Source organism: Podarcis filfolensis, assembly GCF_964270895.1.
Source record: "Podarcis filfolensis genome assembly, chromosome: 9".
Classification (NCBI taxonomy): domain Eukaryota; kingdom Metazoa; phylum Chordata; class Lepidosauria; order Squamata; family Lacertidae; genus Podarcis; species Podarcis filfolensis.
In genome coordinates this window covers 6,721,047-6,740,379 of record NC_139610.1, presented here as the reverse complement: position 1 = coordinate 6,740,379, position 19,333 = coordinate 6,721,047, and the positions used below count along the sequence as shown (strand labels likewise).

Genomic DNA, 19,333 nt, shown 5'->3' with positions numbered 1-19,333 from the left:
ACTCTACAGTTCTACGATTCTATGAAATCTACACCTGGGATTCTTACAGCTTAACTGACTTTGTGGCAGAGTGAGCAGCTTCTGTGTTACTATTGATAAACAACTGGGAAGTCAGAAGCTTTTGCTTATCTGCTGTGAATCATGCTGTTTCTGCTCAAACCCCCTTTTTAAAGGGGGTAAAGGTAAAGGGACCCCTGACCATTAGGCCCAGTCGTGACCGACTCTGGGGTTGCGGCGCTCATCTCGCTTTATTGGCCGAGGGAGCCGGCGTACAGCTTCCAGGTCATGTGGCCAGCATGACCAAGCCGCTTCTGGCGAACCAGAGCAGCGCACAGAAACGGCGTTTACCTTCCCGCCGGAGCGGTACCTATTTATCTACTTGCACTTTGGCGTGCTTTCGAACTGCTAGGTTGGCAGGAGCAGGGACTGAGCAACGGGAGCTCACCCCGTCGCGGGGATTCGAACCGCCAACCTTCTGATTCGCAAGTCCTAGGCTCTGGAATCAATGAGCAGAGTGGGGCACAAGAGCTTAGGACTTTTTCTTGACAATTGTCTCGTAATAACACCACACCCTACAACACCATCATTTCTAGAAAAAAAATCTTTATTTGCACCAAAAAGCACCATAAGAATATAATCAAAGGAGAGATAGAAATATAATCACCAAGAATATAATCACCAAGGGTAGAAAGTATTTGACTGAGTAACTGTTAAAATGCATGTCTCTTTCAAATCTAGGAGGTAATGTATCAGTGGATCAAATCCCACTCCTTGCTGAACAGAACTACCTCTGGATATCTTACTGATCAGCTGAAGTGTTGGCCTGAATTATCCATGTAGCTCTTGAGCCCCGGAGAAGATTCCTGTCAGAAATAAGGCAGAGAAGGAAATGCTGCAACCGTTTCAGCAGCTGAGCTCTGCTCTTGTGCTCCTGATCCAAAGGCCAATCTAGACACGATGTTAAATGTGTCAGTGGTGTTTTTAATGCAAGTAGTATGAAGGTGTCATTTGCTCTGGGAAAAACTGGAACGGCTTAAACTCCCCTTTCATTCCCACTACAGTCCCCTGCTAGTTGCATTGAACAACCTGCACCTTAAATGCACAGGTGTATACCGGGCCCTCGCTCTGTTCAGAAGGCAGAACCTCTGACATCTCTTTTCAGGAAGCAACAGGGCAAAACTCATTTCACCTAAAATTGCAGCACCAAGAGTCCAGGTCTTGGAGATGCTGGAGGAAATGCCATCAGCTTGTGGATTCTTCTTGCGGATTATACAACAGTGCAATTATACCCAAAACCAAGCGAAAACTATCTGCTGATGAGTTGCGCTAGATTTCCCCTACCAGAAGCCCCTGAAACAGCTCCCAGATTGGAGGTGAATATACCACCACCTCTTCTCATGGTCGTTCCAAGTCGTGACCGTGGCAAACCCGGAAGTAACCGGCGGGTTTGCTGCTGTTCGCGCATGCGCAGGAGCGGCAAACCCAGAAGTATCCAGCGGGTTTGCGGCCGTTCGTGCATGCGCAGGAGCAGCAATAGCCGTTCGCACATGCGCAGGAGCAGCAATCGCCATCCGTGCATGCGCAGAAGCGACAATCGCTGTTCGTGCATGCACAGAAGCGGGGAATTGCCGCCTGCGCACAACAGCGCCTCTCCCAGCGACCTGTTTCGAACTCCGGATGGACCTCCGGAATGGATTATGTTCGCAAATAGAGGTTCCATTGTATCAAGAGAACCCTCTCTTTAACGCAGGCCTTGACACCCAGAGCAGAAAGATCTCCTCCAGCGGTGGCATATGTAAAGCCTACTCGCTGTTTGGAATCTGGGCTGAGACCGTGGCCTGAATCTACAGCGGCATTTCAGAAAGCAAATCAGTATATAAAAGGCCTCATAGTAGCTCTGCTATATCTTCCTAGCAGGACTTCAAAAAGCACATAAGTGACAAAGCAGACAATTCCCAGTGTGTTGCCTGCTGCCAGGCCAGGATCCAGAAACCAACATAAGGCAGCTATGTGAGCATCGTCCAGGAGTTTATACCCCCTTTTGCCTCAGCGGCAGATGGTTCAGAAGGGGAAGAGGCCGTTCTGTATCAGGCATGTTACTGTGCCTTCACCTGCCTGGGTCTTGTGGAAACAGCAGCAGTACCTGAAAAGGAATAGCAGTTAGTTAGATGGCTTGCAGGCCAGACATGTGGGCGTTCAGGGAGTGGGAACCTGCAGTCCCATACAAACTTAAGAACCCCCCTGCTGGATCAGGCCCATGGTCCACCTAGTCCAGCATCCTGGTCTCACAGTGGCCAACCAGAAGCTCCAATGGGAAACCCACAAGCAGAAGCTGAGCACAAAAGCCCCCCTCTCCTCTATGAATTTGTCCAATCCTCTTTTAAAGCCGCCATCTAGGTCGGTGCCCATCACTGCCTCTTGTGGCAGTGAGTTCCATAGTTCCAACTCTGCGCTGCCCAATTCCCATCAGGCATTGCAAATGGCTGGGAATGATGGTCGCTGGCATCCAGCAATTCCCGGAGACTGAGTGACATTGCCAGACAAGAGGACATAGCCCTGGTAAAACCAGGGATGTTCCTAGGGGACCAGATTTATCGGACCATACCAGCCCCCTACCTTGCAGAAATCCACTATGTTGAATACCGCAGACTTCTTACAGCGGCTAGATTAAATGTCCTTGACTCTGCGATATTGTGGGGAAGGTACAGGGGAGTACCATACGCCCAGAGAACCTGTCATTGTGCCATGGGTGTGGTTGAGTCCACCGAACACGTTCTCTTGACTTGCCCTTCTTATGCAGAGCTTAGACAAAATTTTATAGACCCACACCTATGTCAATTTAGCTTCCTACCCGGAGAAAACCAGGTTTTACACTTGCTGAATAATGTCACTAGAGCTATACCTTCCTTGGTGGCCAAATTTCTTTTTTTAGCTTTTAAGCGTCGCAAGACTATAATTGACTGTATTGATATGGGGCTATCTGTTTAGCCCATTTTAGTGTTGGCTAAGTTCTAAAATCTTCCTGGATGTTTTAACTGTGTATTGACAAATGTACTTTTTTCTGACTGACGGTCGAATAAAAGGTTGATGATAAGGCATCCAGCAAGGTCTAGGCCAGTGGTTACCAAACCTTTTGGGGCCACACCCCACCCTCCCACCCGGTCCCATAGAAGCATCCCAGTGCTGCACCCCACCCTATCAAAAACATTATTCAGAAGAGTGGTTTGCCCAACCTACTAAGGAAGATGATAACACAGTACAATTCAGCTTGGTAACAATTAGTTGCACGTTTCTTAAAAATCCAATATAAATTATTTAATTCAGCAAAATTGATGAATTTGATCCAGTGATAGAAGCTTTTCAAAATCCAATAATCATTCCCACCTTCTGTGCCCCCCTTCCACCTCTTTCGTCTTAGTGCCCCCCACGGATTGTAGGAGTGCAAATATCCAGAGTGTAGTGATCAGATGGGATTACTATGAGGAATTATAAAATATGCATCAAGCCATTGTGTCCGCAATGAATGCATTGCGTTGACTGGGTTTAATTCATTGTCAATAATTTCTGATCAAATCCTGCATGCCTCTGCATCTGTCTTATTTCTCTGCCTGATAGGCATGTATCAGCATTCTAAACACAGGCCAGTTGCTTCATCAGGCATCCTGAGCCATAAAAGATAGTAGGTAGCTTCTTTGATGTAGCAATTGTTAGGTTTGTTAATCTTAGGGCCAGGAAGAGAGTTCAGGAAGAAAGTTCACAAGGAGTTGGTAAATACTGTTTACTGCTGTTTATTACCTCCGGGTTTCCTAAAAGCATTGCTTCCTATTTTATTTACTCTGGACTACTATGCATGCTCAAGTAGGAAATAGTTTCTTTGTAGTTAAAAGAATTTCTTCTGATCTAACTTTGTCCCCACATGGGTTTTTTTTGAAATGCTCAGAGGAAATCTGATTGGTTCTTACGAACACTGTGTAAAAAGTTCTTTTGTGAATAAAACGACCTGGGCCAGGGGGTGGAGAGAGAGATTATTATACGCACCCCTCCCAGAGTCTTGCGGGTCAAGCCTCTGTGTGTTATTAATCAGAATCCAATCCTTCCTTTGCTTTGGGAAGGCCACAACAGATGATACCCCCCACTTTGGTAACCACAGATCTATGCCGCAGGTTCCCCATCCCTGCTGTGGTTGAGTCTCTTTGCTCTATAAAGCCACCTAAGGAACTCTGAAGCCAGATCACATCTCTTCTTACCCCTGGTTTTCCGGGTTGATGTTCGCCTCTTCTGGGATTCAGCCACTGTGTTATCTGGTGCTGGAGATTGCTGCAAGGCAGAAACCTTTCTCCGAGTTCTGGTGTTTGGTACCTTGGCTTCCTTAACCACAGTGTGGTCCTCTGTTTGGGGGACAATTCTGTTCCCTTTCTTCCTTCCAGACTTCCTTGTTTCCACAACATCTTTCTGAGAAATACTGGCCACAGTCTCCAGTTTTGTGACCTAGGAGAGACAAAACAGAGCTGAATTTCACCTCTGCAATTCAAGTGTGCACCTGTGAGATAGAATAATGGAATTGTAGAGGCTGAAGGTATCAAACCCCACAATGCAGGAATCACAGAGACAGATGGAGATAAACAAAGAACGATGGGGGAAACTCATTCTTTGAATTCCTCTCTTGCTTCCCTATGGAATGCGAGGGCAGGCAAAGGCACTATAAAAAGTGAGGTTGGGAGAAACTGGATTAATAACATGAAATTTAACATCAAACTGGAACTGCATGTGTGAGAAGAATGGAATGGAAAGAGAAAGAGGGGGAAGGACTATGTTGGAATACAGAACGAAACCACCCCCGTGCTCTGCTATTTTTCAAAGGAAACTGCGACAATTTGGAATGTAATCTAACTGGAAAGATAATGGACTATATTTTTCTCAGCTGAAAGGAGGAAAGGAGTCTGCCAGCTGCAAGGTCAGAGGTTTTCCTATTAATCATTTGCAGTTTGGAATCTGAGCGCTCTTTCTAGGCTGAAAAAATATGGCGAGGACAGTTTATTTGTTAGAACAGAGGGGTCTCCAACAAGCTCTTGAATCACAGGACAAAGTGACACAGAGGCTTTTGGAAAACTGTGAGGCAACTGCTTCCCCCGAGTCATGATGGGAAATATCAACAGTTGGAAGATTGAAGGACACAGCATTATATATGGTTGGGACAATATCATGGGGAAAATACCACACGCAGGAAAGAACAGTGATTACAGACTGAGTACCTCACTTGAAACTTTATGTTACTTAATATATTAACACCAATTGAAACCAAAAAATTGTAGTTGTTGTATAAGGGATTACAGTGGTACCTCTGGATACGAACAGGATCCGTTCCGAAGCCCTGATCGCATCCAGAAGCGAACGCAACCCGCGTCTGCGTGCGTCACCGCTTCCGTGCATGTGCGTGACGTCATTTTGACCGTCTGCGCATGCACGAGCAGCGAAACTCGGAAGTAACGTGTTCCGTTACTTCCGGGTCGCTGCGGAGCGCAACCCAAAAGCGCTCAACCTGAAGCAACTTCAACCCAAGGTATGACTGTACTATCCTGAAGGGAATGTAATTGAAATTACTGAGATTTTGGAATGCAGAAATTTTTTTTAAAAGCAAAGAGAAACCCATCAAAACTAGCATGTGAGGAAGCCACTTTAACTGACTCATATAATTCAGTATATAACTAATTGGTTTTAATAATTGTTTTAATTGGATAAATTTGGCATTGTTATAATGAGGCTGTTATTGAAACGATATTGGAAAATCAATTTAAAAATTCTTCTTTTTTTTTTTTAAAGAGCTGCCTTACCTTGGAGCTTGAGGTATCAGGATCAGGTTTTACTTTCAACTGTCTCTTGCGTGGCTTTCCTCCTGCAAAACAAAACAAAAGATCCAGTCCCGGTTTTGCCAGCATTATCTTAAAATGTCTCTGTTGCGTCCAAAATCATAGAAGAGGAAGCTGCCTCATTTGTCCGACTGGTAGCGGCTCTCTGGTGTCTTGAGAACAGAGATTATTCTATGCATATCTGATCCATCTATCTAGAGAGACCTGGGATGGAACCCGTGACCTTCTGCATTCAAATTAAGGGCTCTGAAACTCAGCTATGGGTTTTCCAAAGATCCTCAGTGCAGTTTGGGGTTTGTAGTCAACTAAGTAAAGAGTATGGGACGTGGGTGGTGCTGTGGGTTAAACCACAGAGCCTAGGACTTGCCGATCAGAAGGTCGGCGGTTCGAATCCCCGCGACAGGGTGAGCTCCCGTTGCTCAGTCCCTGCTCCTGCCAACCTAGCAGTTCAAAAGCATGTCAAAATGCAAGTAGATAAATAGGTACCACTCTGGTGGGAAGGTAAACGGCGTTTCCGTGCGCTGTTCTGGTTCGCCAGAAGCAGCTTAGTCATGCTGGCCACATGACCCGGAAGCAGTACGCCGGCTCCCTTGGCCAGTAAAGCGAGATGAGCGCCACAACCCCAGAGTCGTCCGTGACTGGACCTAACGGTCAGGGGTCCCTTTGCCTAAGTAGAGAGTAGACCCATAAAAACTAACAACCCTATGTTAGTCATGCCTATGTTACACCAGTGGTGGTGTAGTTGGTTAGAGTGTCACACTAGGGCTTGGGAGACCAGAGTTCGAATCCACCACTTTGTCATGAAACTCACTGGATGATCGTTGGGCCAGTCATTCACTTCCAGCCTAAGCTACCTCACAGGGTTGTAGGGATTAACTTAGATGGGGGGGAGCCATGTATGTCACCTTGAGCTACACGGAGAAGGTGGAATATCAATACAACAAATATTAAAGGCAATGTGTCTACTCTGAGTAGCACCTCCACAACCTACCACCTTTTGCCTTTGAGCAACCAGCCTACATCTCCCAGTCAAGAGCTGTAGAAGTTGGCCTTGTTTTGGAGGCACATCAGGGTATATTAAGCTGAAAGAGTTTTTCAAGGAAGAGCAAGGAGTCTCCCTGTTTAAAAGCCTAAATCTTTACTTAACAAGCCGTGTGAGAGGCTGGATCAAAAACGATTTGCTCCCTTCGCAACCCAATGTATTGGTATCCAGGAGAAATCACTGACAGGAGATCCAAGGAGCCCCCGATACTCACCTTTTGGGGCCATTGGTCCAGGACTGCCCTGCAAGGGAAGAAGATGGCCCAGAATGTAATCAATACTAAAAACAAAAACCTCATCTTGAGTTTTGGTGCTGGGAACATAAGACACAAACAACTAGGTAAAGGTAAAGGGACCCCTGATGATTAGGTCCAGTCATGGCCGACTCTGGGGTTGCGGTGCTCATCTCGCTTTATTGGCCAAGGGACCCAGCGTACAGCTTCTGGGTCATGTGGCCAGAATGACTAAGCCACTTCTGGTGAACCAGAGCAGCACACGGAAACGCCATTTACCTTCCTACCGGAGCAGTACCTATTTATCTACTTGCACTGGTGTGCTTTTGAACTGCTAGGTTGGCAGGAGCAGGGACTGAGCAACGGGAGCTCACCCCATTGCAGGGATTTAAACCGCCGACCTTCTGATAGGCAAGTCCTAGGCTCTGTGGTTTAACCCACAGGTTATTTCACGCTGTCTTCCAGATGCCAAGATTTACAGACCATGACATTTTGAAATGCTCACAAAGGGCCACCTGTTCTCCAACCTTGAAGGAAGAGGGGCCAGCACACTGCAGCACCCGACCCCCCAGGAAAGCAACTGGTGCCCTTCCCTCAGGCTCCTACCTGGAACCAGACGGTCCTGCCGTTGGCATCGCGCAGGGTCTGCATGCCTGGGACGAAATAGCACTGAGTCCACTCCAGGAACATGCTGTAATCAGACGTCCTAACGGGATCATAACCTTTGCCACCTATTGGGAAGAAGGCAAGGAGAAATGTGAATGCAGGAATGCATCCCTATCAAGCTGTACACGGTAACCCTGTACAGTGGTACCTTGATTTAAGACTATAATCCGTTCCGGAAGTCTGGTCTCAAAACAAAGCAGACTTAAAACAAGGTGTGCTTTGCCACAGAAAGTAATTGAAAATGGATTGATCCGTTCTAGACAATGAAAAACACCCCCTTAAACAGCAATTTAACACGAATTTTACTGTCTAACGAGACCATTGATCCATAAAATGAAGGCAATAATGTACTGTACTATAAAATAAATAAGACAGAATTGTAGATGAAAAAAATTAACATTTTTTTTCTTACGTGCACTGATGATAGTCATTGTTTGGATGGGGGGCTTTTATCCATTTCTGCCGTCACACCACAATCAACCAGTAGCTGAACTGGGTTCCACACAGTCACAAAAACGAAGTCAAAAGCCACAGTCACAGGTAAGTCCCATAAAACGAAGTCACAGTCAAAAAACCGAAAAAGCCACACAAACCAAAACGCAAAAAAAAAAAATAGCAAAAACAAAACAAAACCTCCAAATGTCATTTTGGGTTGTCCTCAACCTGGTCCTTACCCAGATTCACAACCTCCATGGGCACCAGGTGACAGAGCTCCAGCAGGTCGGGGTTCTCCTGTTTTGGCTTCACCTTTTTCCTAGAGGTTAGTCCAGGTGCCTGCAAGGGGAAGGCCAGCAGTCAAGGGAGGCCGAGCAAAAAGGACCCAACTCAGGTGCTTCCCATTCAGCCTTCATCCTTCCTCCAGGTTCTCTCACACATACACCCAAAGACTAATGTGCTAAAAAATAAAACTCAATGGGAGTGCTGGGAAGCAGGGCTCCCTCCATTGACGCTGCTGCGGCACGTCGTTGCCATCAGGCTTCCTCTCCCCTCAGCTGTCCCCTGGAGCCAGGCATCGCCCCAGACGGCCTCAGCAGGGCAGACAGGAAGGAGAAAGCTCATGTCATCAGCTTTGCTGGAGGCCCAGCTCCGTCGGGCACCTCCTGCCCCTGAACTGTGCCAGTCGCTCATGAGACAAACTACAGTGGTACCTCTGGTTGCGGGACCCATTCCGGAGGCCCATTCGCAACACGAAAAAACTGCAACCTGAAGCGCCGTATCTGCGCATGCGCGAAGCACAATTTAGTGTTTATGCGCATGCGTGAGCGGCAAAACCCAGAAGTAACCCTATCTGGTACTTCCAGGTCACCGCGGGACGTAACCTGAAAGAACGTAACACGAGGTATGACTGTACTGTTTAGAAATTGGTGCCTGAGTTTGGGTTTTGATTTTCCTCTTCCCTCCCTGTTCCTTTTCCCTTGTGTGTGTGTGTGTTTTAGATTGTAAGCTGCTGTGGGAGCCTTTTTGACTGAGGAGCCTGGCACAAGCGGCTCTAAATAAGTAAATAAAAAAAAGAGAAGCTATTCTCGTGAGTAAGCTGAATGCGTGAGTGAGGCTACGCCAAGTAGCTTTGCCCCACATCCCCACACCTTGCATGCCAGATAGTCTGGCCCCCTCATGTCCATGGAAACATCTGCAGAGATGCAGCCAAGGTTTCCATAATGTTTTGAGCCTTGCATGATCACAATTCCAGGTGGTATCAATATGCACACAAAGGTTTTCTCCCTGCAAGCATGCACACTGAAGAAGGGCGTGGGAACATACGCACAGCCTGCTAGACCAGGCCAATGCCGGATATAGTCCAGCATCCTGTTCTCACTGCGGCCAACCAGATGCCTCTGGGAAACCCGCAAGCAGAACCTGAACACAAGGGCCCTCTCCCTGCACTCCTGTGGCTTCCAGCCATTGGTATCTAGAATTAACAGTAGCCTTCAGTAGCTCTCTCTTTATCTAATCCTCTTTCAAAGCCATCTAGGAGACAGTTTCATAATTTAACTATGCACCATGTGAAAAAGTATTTTATATTAACTGTCCCAAATCAGTTTCGTTGGATGTCCATAAATTCTAGTGTTACAAGAAATGAAGAAAAATGTTTCTCTGCTCATTACAGTCATTCTGGACTCACAGCTGTCCATGGAGGCGCAGGTCAATTCTGTGTCCAGGGCAGCTGTCTACCAGCTCCACCTAGTACGCAGGCTAAGACCCTACCTGCCCGCGGACTGTCTCGCCAGAGTGGTGCATGCTCTGGTTATCTCCCGCTTGGACTACTGCAATGCGCTCTACGTGGGGCTACCTTTGAAGGTGACCTGGAAACTACAACTTATCCAGAATGCGGCAGCTAGACTGGTGACGGGGAGCAGCTGCTGAGACCACATAACACCAGTCTTGAAAGACCTACACTGGCTCCCAGTACGTTTCCGAGCACAATTCAAAGTGTTGGTGCTGACTTTTAAAGCCCTAAACGGCCTCGGTCCAATATACCTGAAGGAGCCTCTCCACCTCCATCGTTCTGCCCGGACACTGAGGTCCAGCGCCGAGGGCCTTCTGGCGGTTCCCTTGCTATGAGAAGCCAAGTTACAGGGAACCAGGCAGAGGGCCTTCTCGGTAGTGGCACCTGCCCTGTGGAACGCCCTCCCACCAGATGTCAAAGAGAAAAATAACTACCAAACTTTTAGAAGACATCTGACGCAGCTCTGTTTAGGGAAGCTTTTAACATTTAATAGGTTATTGTATTTTAGTGTTCTGTTGGAAGCCGCCCAGAGTGGCTAGGGAGGCCCAGCCAGATGGGCGGGGTATAAATAATAAATTATTATTATTATTATTACTTTTTTTCTCCATGCTGTGCTTAATTTTATAAACGTCTTATCTTGTTGCCTCTTCCTTGCCTTATCTCTAAACTAAAAAGTCCCGAACGTTGCGACCTTCCTTCGTAGGAGAGTCACTCCACCCCCCGATCATTTTCGCCCCCCTTTTCTGAACCTTACCCAACTCTACAACATCCTTTTGGAGGTGCAGCTCCCAAACTCCCCAGCCATTGGCTGAGGCAGCTGGAACCGATGGGGACTGTGGTCCAGAAACACCCAAAGACCTAAAGCGGAAGGACAGTGACCTGTTCCACATGATGGGATGAGAAAGGCTGAGTAACAGAGCAAGAAAACTCCCTCCTTGCTAATAGGAAGCCTGGAGTCAAGAAGCAGGGTGCTGACTGGACCTGTGGTCTGATCCAGTGGGCTTCTCCTCGTGTCCTCTCACCTGTTCCTGGGGCTTCAGGTCCTCCAGAACAGTCCGTGCCTTCTCAAAGGGAGGGATTTTCAACCTGGAAGAGGCCACAGGAATGATTTCAAATGACTGCCAAAGAGTTGGAATGGTGAGATTTCAGTGACACTGTGCAAATTTCATGAAATTTGATTTTTAAAAACCCTCAAAAACAGTTTACAAGAAAAATACAACAATGAAGTTGCCAATAAGAATTAACAACAATTTAAGACTTGCGAAAAGTCTTAATAAACTAAAAAACAGGTTACATTTTGCATTATATGCTACCTACCTGAGCACAACCCACCCAAGACAGCTCATGATATCAAACACAACGTAATTAACAAGCGTTAAAGTAAGCCTGGCTCAAGCAGTATGTGGACCGAGAACTCCCAGAAGTGCAAGCTGGATTTAGAAGAGGCAGAGAAACCAGAGATCAAATTGCAAACATGCGCTGGATTATGGAGAAAGCTAGAGAGTTCCAGAAAGACATCTACTTCTGCTTCATTGACTATGCAAAAGCATTTGACTGTGTCAACCACAGCAAACTGGCAAGTTCTTAAAGAAATGGGAATGCCTGATCACCTCATCTGTCTCCTGAGAAATCTCTATGTGGGACAAGAAGCTACAGTTAGAACTGGATATGGAACAACTGATTGGTTCAAAATTGGGAAAGGAGTACGACAAGGCTGTATATTGTCTCCCTGCTTATTTAACTTATATGCAGAATTCATCATGCAAAAGGCTGGGCTGGATGAATCCCAAGCCAGAATTAAGATTGCCGGAAGAAATATCAACAACCTCAGATATGCAGATGACACAACCTTGATGGCAGAAAGTGAGGAGGAATTAAAGAACCTTTTAATGAGGGTGAAAGAGGAGAGCGCAAAATATGGTCTGAAGCTCAACATCAAAAAAACGAAGATCATGGCCACTGGTCCCATCACCTCCTGGCAAATAGAAGGGGAAGAAATGTAGGCAGTGAGAGATTTTACTTTATTGGCCTCCATGATCACTGCAGATGGTGACAGCAGTCACGAAATTAAAAGACGCCTGCTCCTTGGGAGAAAGGCGATGGCAAACCTAGACAGCATCTTAAAAAGTAGAGACATCACCTTGCCAACAAAGGTCCGTATAGTAAAAGCTATGGTTTTCCCAGTAGTGATGTATGGAAGTGAGAGCTGGACCATAAAGAAGGCTGATCGCCGAAGAATTGATGCTTTTGAATTATGGTGCTGGAGGAGACTCTTGAGAGTCCCGTGGACTGTAAGAAGATCAAACCTCTCCATTCTTAAGGAAATCAGCCCTGAGTGCTCACTGGAAGGACAGATCGTGAAGCTGAGGCTCCAGTACTTTGGCCACCTCATGAGAAGAGAAGACTCCCTGGAAAAGACCCTGATGTTGGGAAAGATTGAGGGCACAAGGAGAAGGGGACGACAGAGGACGAGATGTTGGACAGTGTTCTCAAAGCTACAAACATGAGTCTGACCAAACTACGGGAGGCAGTGGAAGACAGGAGTGCCTGGCGTGCTCTGGTCCATGGGGGCACGAAGAGTCGGACACGACTAAATGACTAAACAACAACAACAAAGTAAGCCCCAATTGCAGCAATTTTTCAAAAAAAAACACTTTTCAAAAGGCTAGTGAAAAACATGACACGACAGCAATGTCAGAACTCAAAAACTCTCCCTTTGAGGACAGCTCCTTAAAAGGCCTTGATGGTTAAAGAATATCTGCTTCAATTTTGCAGCACAGAGGTCGTGTGCAGCTTCACAGGGAGGGAGTTGGACAAGGAGGAAAACACCACAGAAGAGGAGTCATCGCTTGTGCCCACGATTACAGGTTTCCAGGACCAGAGTGACCTGGGCAGGAATATTCCCAGCCTGGCAGACTCTGCTCCCCAGGCACAAGTGAGAGTCAGACACCTGCTCACCTGTAGAGAATCTCAGCCCGGAGATAATTGCCAACACCGTTGAAAAACTTCTGGTTTAGCAGAGCCTCGCAGATGGGCTTGTCAAAAGCCTTGTCCGAGAGGTTCCTCAGCACGTTTTCCCTGCAACAGAGGAGGGCTTGTTAAAAGGGCCGCTTTTTTATCCGAAGGGCCACATCACAACCTACCGGGGGGTTGGGGGCAGAGGCAAAAGTGGCCTGGCAAGCAAGAGACGTTATCCCAGTTCAAGGGCACATTCCAGCCCGGCCAAAGGTCTCAAAGAGGTTGCTGAGAAGGGAAGCCTAGAGAGAGGGGCATGATTTGACAAGAGTCCCAAGGACCAGGTGAAGAGGGGGCTATATTTGGTGTGAGGCTCCCCAAGCCCGTGGCTTAACAGGAGTCTAAAGCTTTGCACAAACACATGCTGGAAACGAAATGGCAGTGTGACATAGTGGTTAGAGTGCTGGAGAGCAGGGTTCAAATCCTCACTCAGCTACGAAGCTTACTGGGTGACCCTGGGCCAGAATAACAGCTATGGGGACAGCAGCAGTATGAAGTAAAGCCAGTTTTCCACATAGGCAAAGCGCCTTCACAGCAAGGCCTAAGGGCGAAATCAGAGCCATTCATTTCCCCAGCAGATCACCTGTCAGAGCCTGCTGTTTCCCACACCAATCAAAACAAATCTATCTGATTCAGGCCCCACCTAGAAATATGGAGATCTTTTATATACAAATATATTTTAATCCTATTACTATTTCATTGCGGTTTTTTTAAAATAACCACAGGTTTGTGTCCCCCCCCCCAATGTTTTCAGCTGCTCCTATTTTATCTGTAAGCCGCCTCGAGTTCCTGTTGGGGAAAAGGTGGGGTATAAATAAATAAAGTCAAAACAAGACCACCTCCCATTTTTGAAGGGTCTTTTCTTTTCCCAAGATGTCAGGAGGAAGCCAGTTGCTTTCATAAATGAATGAGGGGGGCAGGCGAGAATTCTACCACTGAACCACCAATCATTTTCTTAAGTCAATCATTTTTAAAATAAATAAATAAATGAGGGTGGATGTGACGAAAGGGGCAGCAGAGGAGGTGGGAAATTCACCCAAATTGAGGGGCTAAAACAACTTTACCAGCCCCAGATATTATGCCACTTGGGGGGTGGGCAGGGGACACTGTTTGCTGCTCTGCCTCAGGCGGTAAAGCGCCTTGGGGCAGCTGGTATGGGCGATCCTCACCTGAACTTCTCATACTCCAGCATCACACAGGGCCCTCGGTCCACCTGCCACGAACTGCTCACCTCCCATCGGCCAAATCTGCGGAAGTCCACGAAGCAGAGGGCGCGGGATGGGCTTCCTCGGGTGTAGAAGCGCAGGTGCGCATGCTTTGGCATCTCGGACACGGGGACAAATTTGAAGTTGCCAGACATACCAAAACGGAAGATGATATCCATTGGCTCTTGAGCTGCTTGCTTCCCTCGGGCTGCAGAGACTCGCCTTCTGGAAGGAGCGGGGCTCTCCTGTTTGAGTGGCGTGAGGGTGAGTTTCAGTTCCTTGCCCCTCGACACGGCCGAGATCAGGTACCTGTCGCTCTCAAAGGGCACCTCTGGATTCTTGCTCACTTCCGACTTCTCCACTTTACCTGAGAAAACGAGACCCCCGCACTCCTCGTTGATGTACCGGCTGTTTAGAAACAATTCTGGACCTTCCGGCATCCTAAAGACGTGGAGGAGCTGAGATAGGAGACACGGCTGAAGGAGCAAGAGGGAAAAGGTGAGTTTTAAAAATGTTTCTTAAAGAGAAGGGTGGAGAGCCTCACACCTGGGGTCCCAATGCAGCCCTCTGGGTATACAGTGGTACCTCTGGCAGTGGCGTAGCGTGGGTTGTCAGCACCCGGGGCAAGGCAAGTAATTTGCGCCCCCTAACCCGTGGATTTGCGCCCCCTAACCCGTGGATTTGCGCCCCCTAACCCGTGGATTTGCCCTAACCCCAGATGTTGCGCCCGGCCCCCCCTGCACCCCCCACGCTACGCCACTGACCTCTGGTTAAGTACTTAATTCGTTCCGGAGGTCCGTTCTTAACCTGAAACTGTTCTTAACCTGAAGCACCACTTTAGCTAATGGGGCCTCCCGCCGCTGCTGCGCAGCTGGAGCACAATTTCTGTTCTCATCCTGAAGCAAAGTTCTTAACCTGAGGTACTATTTCTGGGTTAGCGGAGTCTGTAACCTGAAACGTCTGTAACCTGAGGTACCACTGTATGGCCCACAGGACTCTTCCCAGGCCACAGTCCTCACTGGCCCCACTCTGCACCCTCCAGGAGTGCTTTTACCTGGCTGAAATGTGTCCTTCAATTCTCCTGCTTACCTAGAATGTGTAGAGACTTGCCCTAGTGCACCAAAGTAAAAGGAAAGCTGTTGCTCCACCCACTTCTGCCTCTGGCCCCGCCCAGCATAACTTTTGCGAAAATTATTTATATACTTATTTAGAAGACTTATCCCCCAGGGTAAAAAAGGGGGGCACATTATCTACCTGCCTGGCTCTGCAAGGCCCTGGGCTGGAAAAGGTTCCCTGGCCCTGATTCAAAAGGGTGAGATTCCCAGGTGGGAGAAGAAATAACGAACATCCATTAAAATATGCAGTTATAAAACAGCGAAAAGTAAACAAATGCAAACAGGAAGTCAGAGATTAAAGTGGCAGAAGGGAAGCAACAGTAAACCATTAAAGGACTGAAATCAGAGGCTGGAAATGGAGGTCTAGCAGAGATGACAGGTGATAAACGGGGGTCTGGAAAGAGGCCACTCAGCCATCAATCTCACCTGGCTGCCTCTCAGTCTGGGCATTAAGCAAGGAGGGAGGAAACCAAAGACAGCACATGGAGCTCCTCGGAGAAAAAAGCGGGATAGAAACGCAGTAAATAAATAAATTTAATTGAGGAAATGGCCAGCATGGAAATGCAGTATAGAACTCTGGAGGTGTTCTGCAAAAAAAAGAGACACCTCTTTCCACTTACGGTGATGCGTTGCCAAAGCCTGGGAGGACCCTGGAGAATTCTGTGCTGTTTGCTGCTTTTTAAAAATCTTCTGCACCACCAACAGGGACGCCCAGGACTCCCTCTCCACGGGACGCGGCGTCTATTTGGGCTTTCCTCGAGTCCTCTACCGTTGCCAACCTTCAATAAAATCTTCAGAATAAACCTATAACGCGTGCTAGGCGGAAGGGCAGGAGATGGCGGCGTCGGAGATGGCTTCCAGGAGGAGCGAAGGGAAAGGCGCTCTGCGTATGCCCAGAGGCTCTCTTCTCCTCGAACCACCCGAACGGCTGGTTGCGTAACCGCAGCCCTGAGCGGTTCCACGGGCGCAGCGCCCGTGCGCTTTTAGCCGCCTCTCCCTCCGAGGGCGCAGATGCCTAGATGGAGCCCGGCTCCGACCCACGAGGGAATCCGCGCAAGAAGCGCCCCTCGGCGGGCGGAGAGGCTGGTGGCTCGTCGCTTGTCGCGCGGAGGCTGCGCTTGCAAGTCTCGGAGGGGAGGGCGCGCGCGCTTCCACGCCCACGCAGGGGAGGATCCGTGCCAGGGGAGGATCCGATTAGAGCTGGGGCGCGCCCGGCTCTGATCTCGAACTTGGGTGCCCTCGGGTGGTTTGGACTACGCCCCCCATCATCCCTGGCACTGGTCCTGGTTGCTAGGGATGATGGGAGTTGTAGTCCAGCAACACCTGGGGTAAGCTCTGGTTTTCCCTGTCGTGATGTATGGAAGTGAGAGCTGGACCATAAAGAAGGCTGATCGCCGAAGAATTGATGCTTTTGAATTCTGGTGCTGGAGGAGACTCTTGAGAGTCCCATGGACTTATGTGATTAAGAAAAGGAAGGTTAAAAAGTATATAGAAATTAGGGAAAGGATTTGCTGAATTGACTTAATTAGAGAATGGAATGCAGAAAGGGGAGGTATGAGGAGGTCGGGAAAGTAAGTTTTATCAGTGGTGTAGCGTGGGTTGTCAGCACCCGGGGCAAGGCAAGTAATTTGCGCCCCCTAACCTGTGGATTTGCGCCCCCTAACCCATGGATTTGCGCCCCCTAACCCATGGATTTGCCCTAACCCCAGATGTTGCGCCCGGTGCGGCCCGCCCCCCCTGCACCCCCCACGCTACGCCACTGAGTTTTATGAATATAAGGGATGGAAACTATACCTGTTTTGTATGTGTGTTCTTTCTTTTTTGGATTGTATGTATTTTTATTGTTTTTGTTTTTATTGTTCTGTTTATTCTGTTTTATATAAATTCCTAAACTTTAATAAATATATTATAAAAAAAAGAGAGTCCCATGGACTGCAAGAAGATCACACCTATCCATTCTGAAGGAAATCAGCCCTGAGTGCTCACTGGAAGGACAGATCCTGAAGCTGAGGCTCCAATACTTTGGTCACCTCGTGAGAAGAGAAGACTCCCCGGAAAAGACCCTGATGTTGGGAAGATTGAGGGCACAAGGAGAAGGGGACAACAGAGGACGAGATGGTTGGACAGTGTTCTCAAAGCTACCAGCATGAGATTGACCAAACTCCGGGAGGCAGTGGAAGACAGGAGTGCCTGACGTGCTCTGGTCCATGGGGTCATGAAGAGGCGGACATGACTAAACGACTAAACAACAACACCTGGGGGTACCTAAGTTCGAGGAAAGCTGGAGAAACTTCTTCATCCCGCAGAGTCTATGGAACTCGCTGCCACTGGAGGTGTGCGGTGGCGGCGTGAAAAGATTAGACAAGGTCACAGAGGAGGCGGCTAGGGAGGGCTACTAGCCAAAAGGGCTCCCCTCTGCTTCCCAGTACCGGTTGCTGGAAGCTACTGGAGGGGAGAGGGCTGCCCGTGTGCTCAGCTCCTGCTGGTGGGCTTCCCATCGTGGGCGCCTGGTTGGCCATGGTTAAGAAAAGAAGGCGGGGCCCCATCCAGAAGACTCTGCTTATCATTCTCTTATGCTGTTCTTTTTAAAGTACCCCAAGTTTATTCAGCATTAAGGACTTTTTATTTTCTTTAAAGTGAGGCAAGGGAAGGGATAAATAATGACATGTTAGGCACCGATTCTGACTGGGTCCTTGTTCTTCTAATCCCCTGCTTGGAGGGAGATTGTTCAAGGAAGAGGGGGAACCAATGGCCCCTTAAATTGTTCTGATATTTTGATCTTGCTGTAACCTGCCTTGCGACCATATGGTGGATAAGAAATCCCATTATTATTATTAACCATAGCCTGGCGTTGGAGCATCACCTTTGCCCACAGAAGGCCCCCCGTTTTAACCCTGAGCATCTCAGGGGGGGGCACCCTCTGAAACCCTGGAGAGCCACAGCCACAAAGTGTCAATGGTACCAGGTGGACCAACCCTGACTCCGTTTAAGGCAACTTCCTTTGCTCCTACTTGTTTCTTACTGCGAGCCAATCATCCTCATTGAGCCAAATGTGTATCATCCATGCACAAGTAGCAGGTATCTTATTTTTGTAAACCACTTTGAGGGTTTTTTTACAATCAAGTGTAAGAAATTTGCTCTCCTCCCCAAAGCTTGGTGCCTTGCTTAGTTGGTTTGGAGAAGGCAGCGCAAGAGCGTCAAATTTTGGCCTTGCTCTTCACCTCCTCCCGCGTGACAGTGCAGGGTACAACTCACAAGTTCCGTGTCCAAGTACAGTGGTACCTCAGGTTACATATGCTTCAGGTTACAGACTCCGCTAATTCAGAAATAGTACCTCGGGTTAAGAACTTTGCTTCAGGATGAGAACAGAAATCGTGCTCCGGCGACGCAGTGGCAGCAGCAGGAGGCCCCATGAGCTAAAGTGGTGCTTCAGGTTAAGAACAGTTTCAGGTTAAGAATGGACCTCCGAAATGAATTAAGTTCTTAACCTGAGGTACCACTGTATTCTTGTGGCCCACTTGGCATGAAAAGTTGGATTGCCTTGGCTCAGGGAACCCAAAAGTTATATGGGCTACTTTTTCCTCTATTTATCTATTGCATAAATAGTTCCACAGATCGAAGCAGTTGGGAAGGCAAATTGGAGTAAGGTGATCTCACAGGTATATGTTTTTCCTCCCATGCATTCTCATCGAGCTCAGAAGCCCTGGCCTTTGTTCGGAAGCTCAGCGGTTTTTGTCCCCTATAGAGACAGGACCTTTTCAGTCACAGACATTGCTGTGGAATGCCCAACACCTCTTCTGATTATTCAGGCTTTTGCTACAGCAATGTTAGTTTCTTACCAAATCTGCTTCTGCTTAATCTTTTTTTTTTCTGATGAAGCCATCTCAAGTTAAGTTTTCTTCCTAAACAACAAACTCTATCTATAAAATATTTGGGATTGCAGTCTTAAACCTTTGATAACTGA

At 47.9% G+C, this 19,333-nt stretch overlaps 1 protein-coding gene across 1 annotated transcript; it reads right to left on the bottom strand.

Moving 5' to 3' along the window:
- Positions 1 to 3,300: 3,300 nt before the first annotated feature.
- NEIL1 (nei like DNA glycosylase 1) lies at positions 3,301 to 17,864 on the bottom strand. Its single transcript, XM_083630657.1, has 11 exons — positions 17,625 to 17,864; positions 15,990 to 16,692; positions 14,219 to 14,730; positions 12,993 to 13,112; positions 11,057 to 11,120; positions 8,482 to 8,581; positions 7,748 to 7,872; positions 7,124 to 7,151; positions 5,832 to 5,893; positions 4,211 to 4,488; positions 3,301 to 3,397 (listed from the first exon to the last, which is right to left on the bottom strand). The coding sequence occupies exons 3-11, from the start codon at positions 14,692 to 14,694 to the stop codon at positions 3,361 to 3,363; spliced, it is 1,290 nt and encodes a 429-aa protein (XP_083486783.1). The 5' UTR covers positions 14,695 to 14,730; positions 15,990 to 16,692; positions 17,625 to 17,864; the 3' UTR covers positions 3,301 to 3,360.
- Positions 17,865 to 19,333: the final 1,469 nt, after the last annotated feature.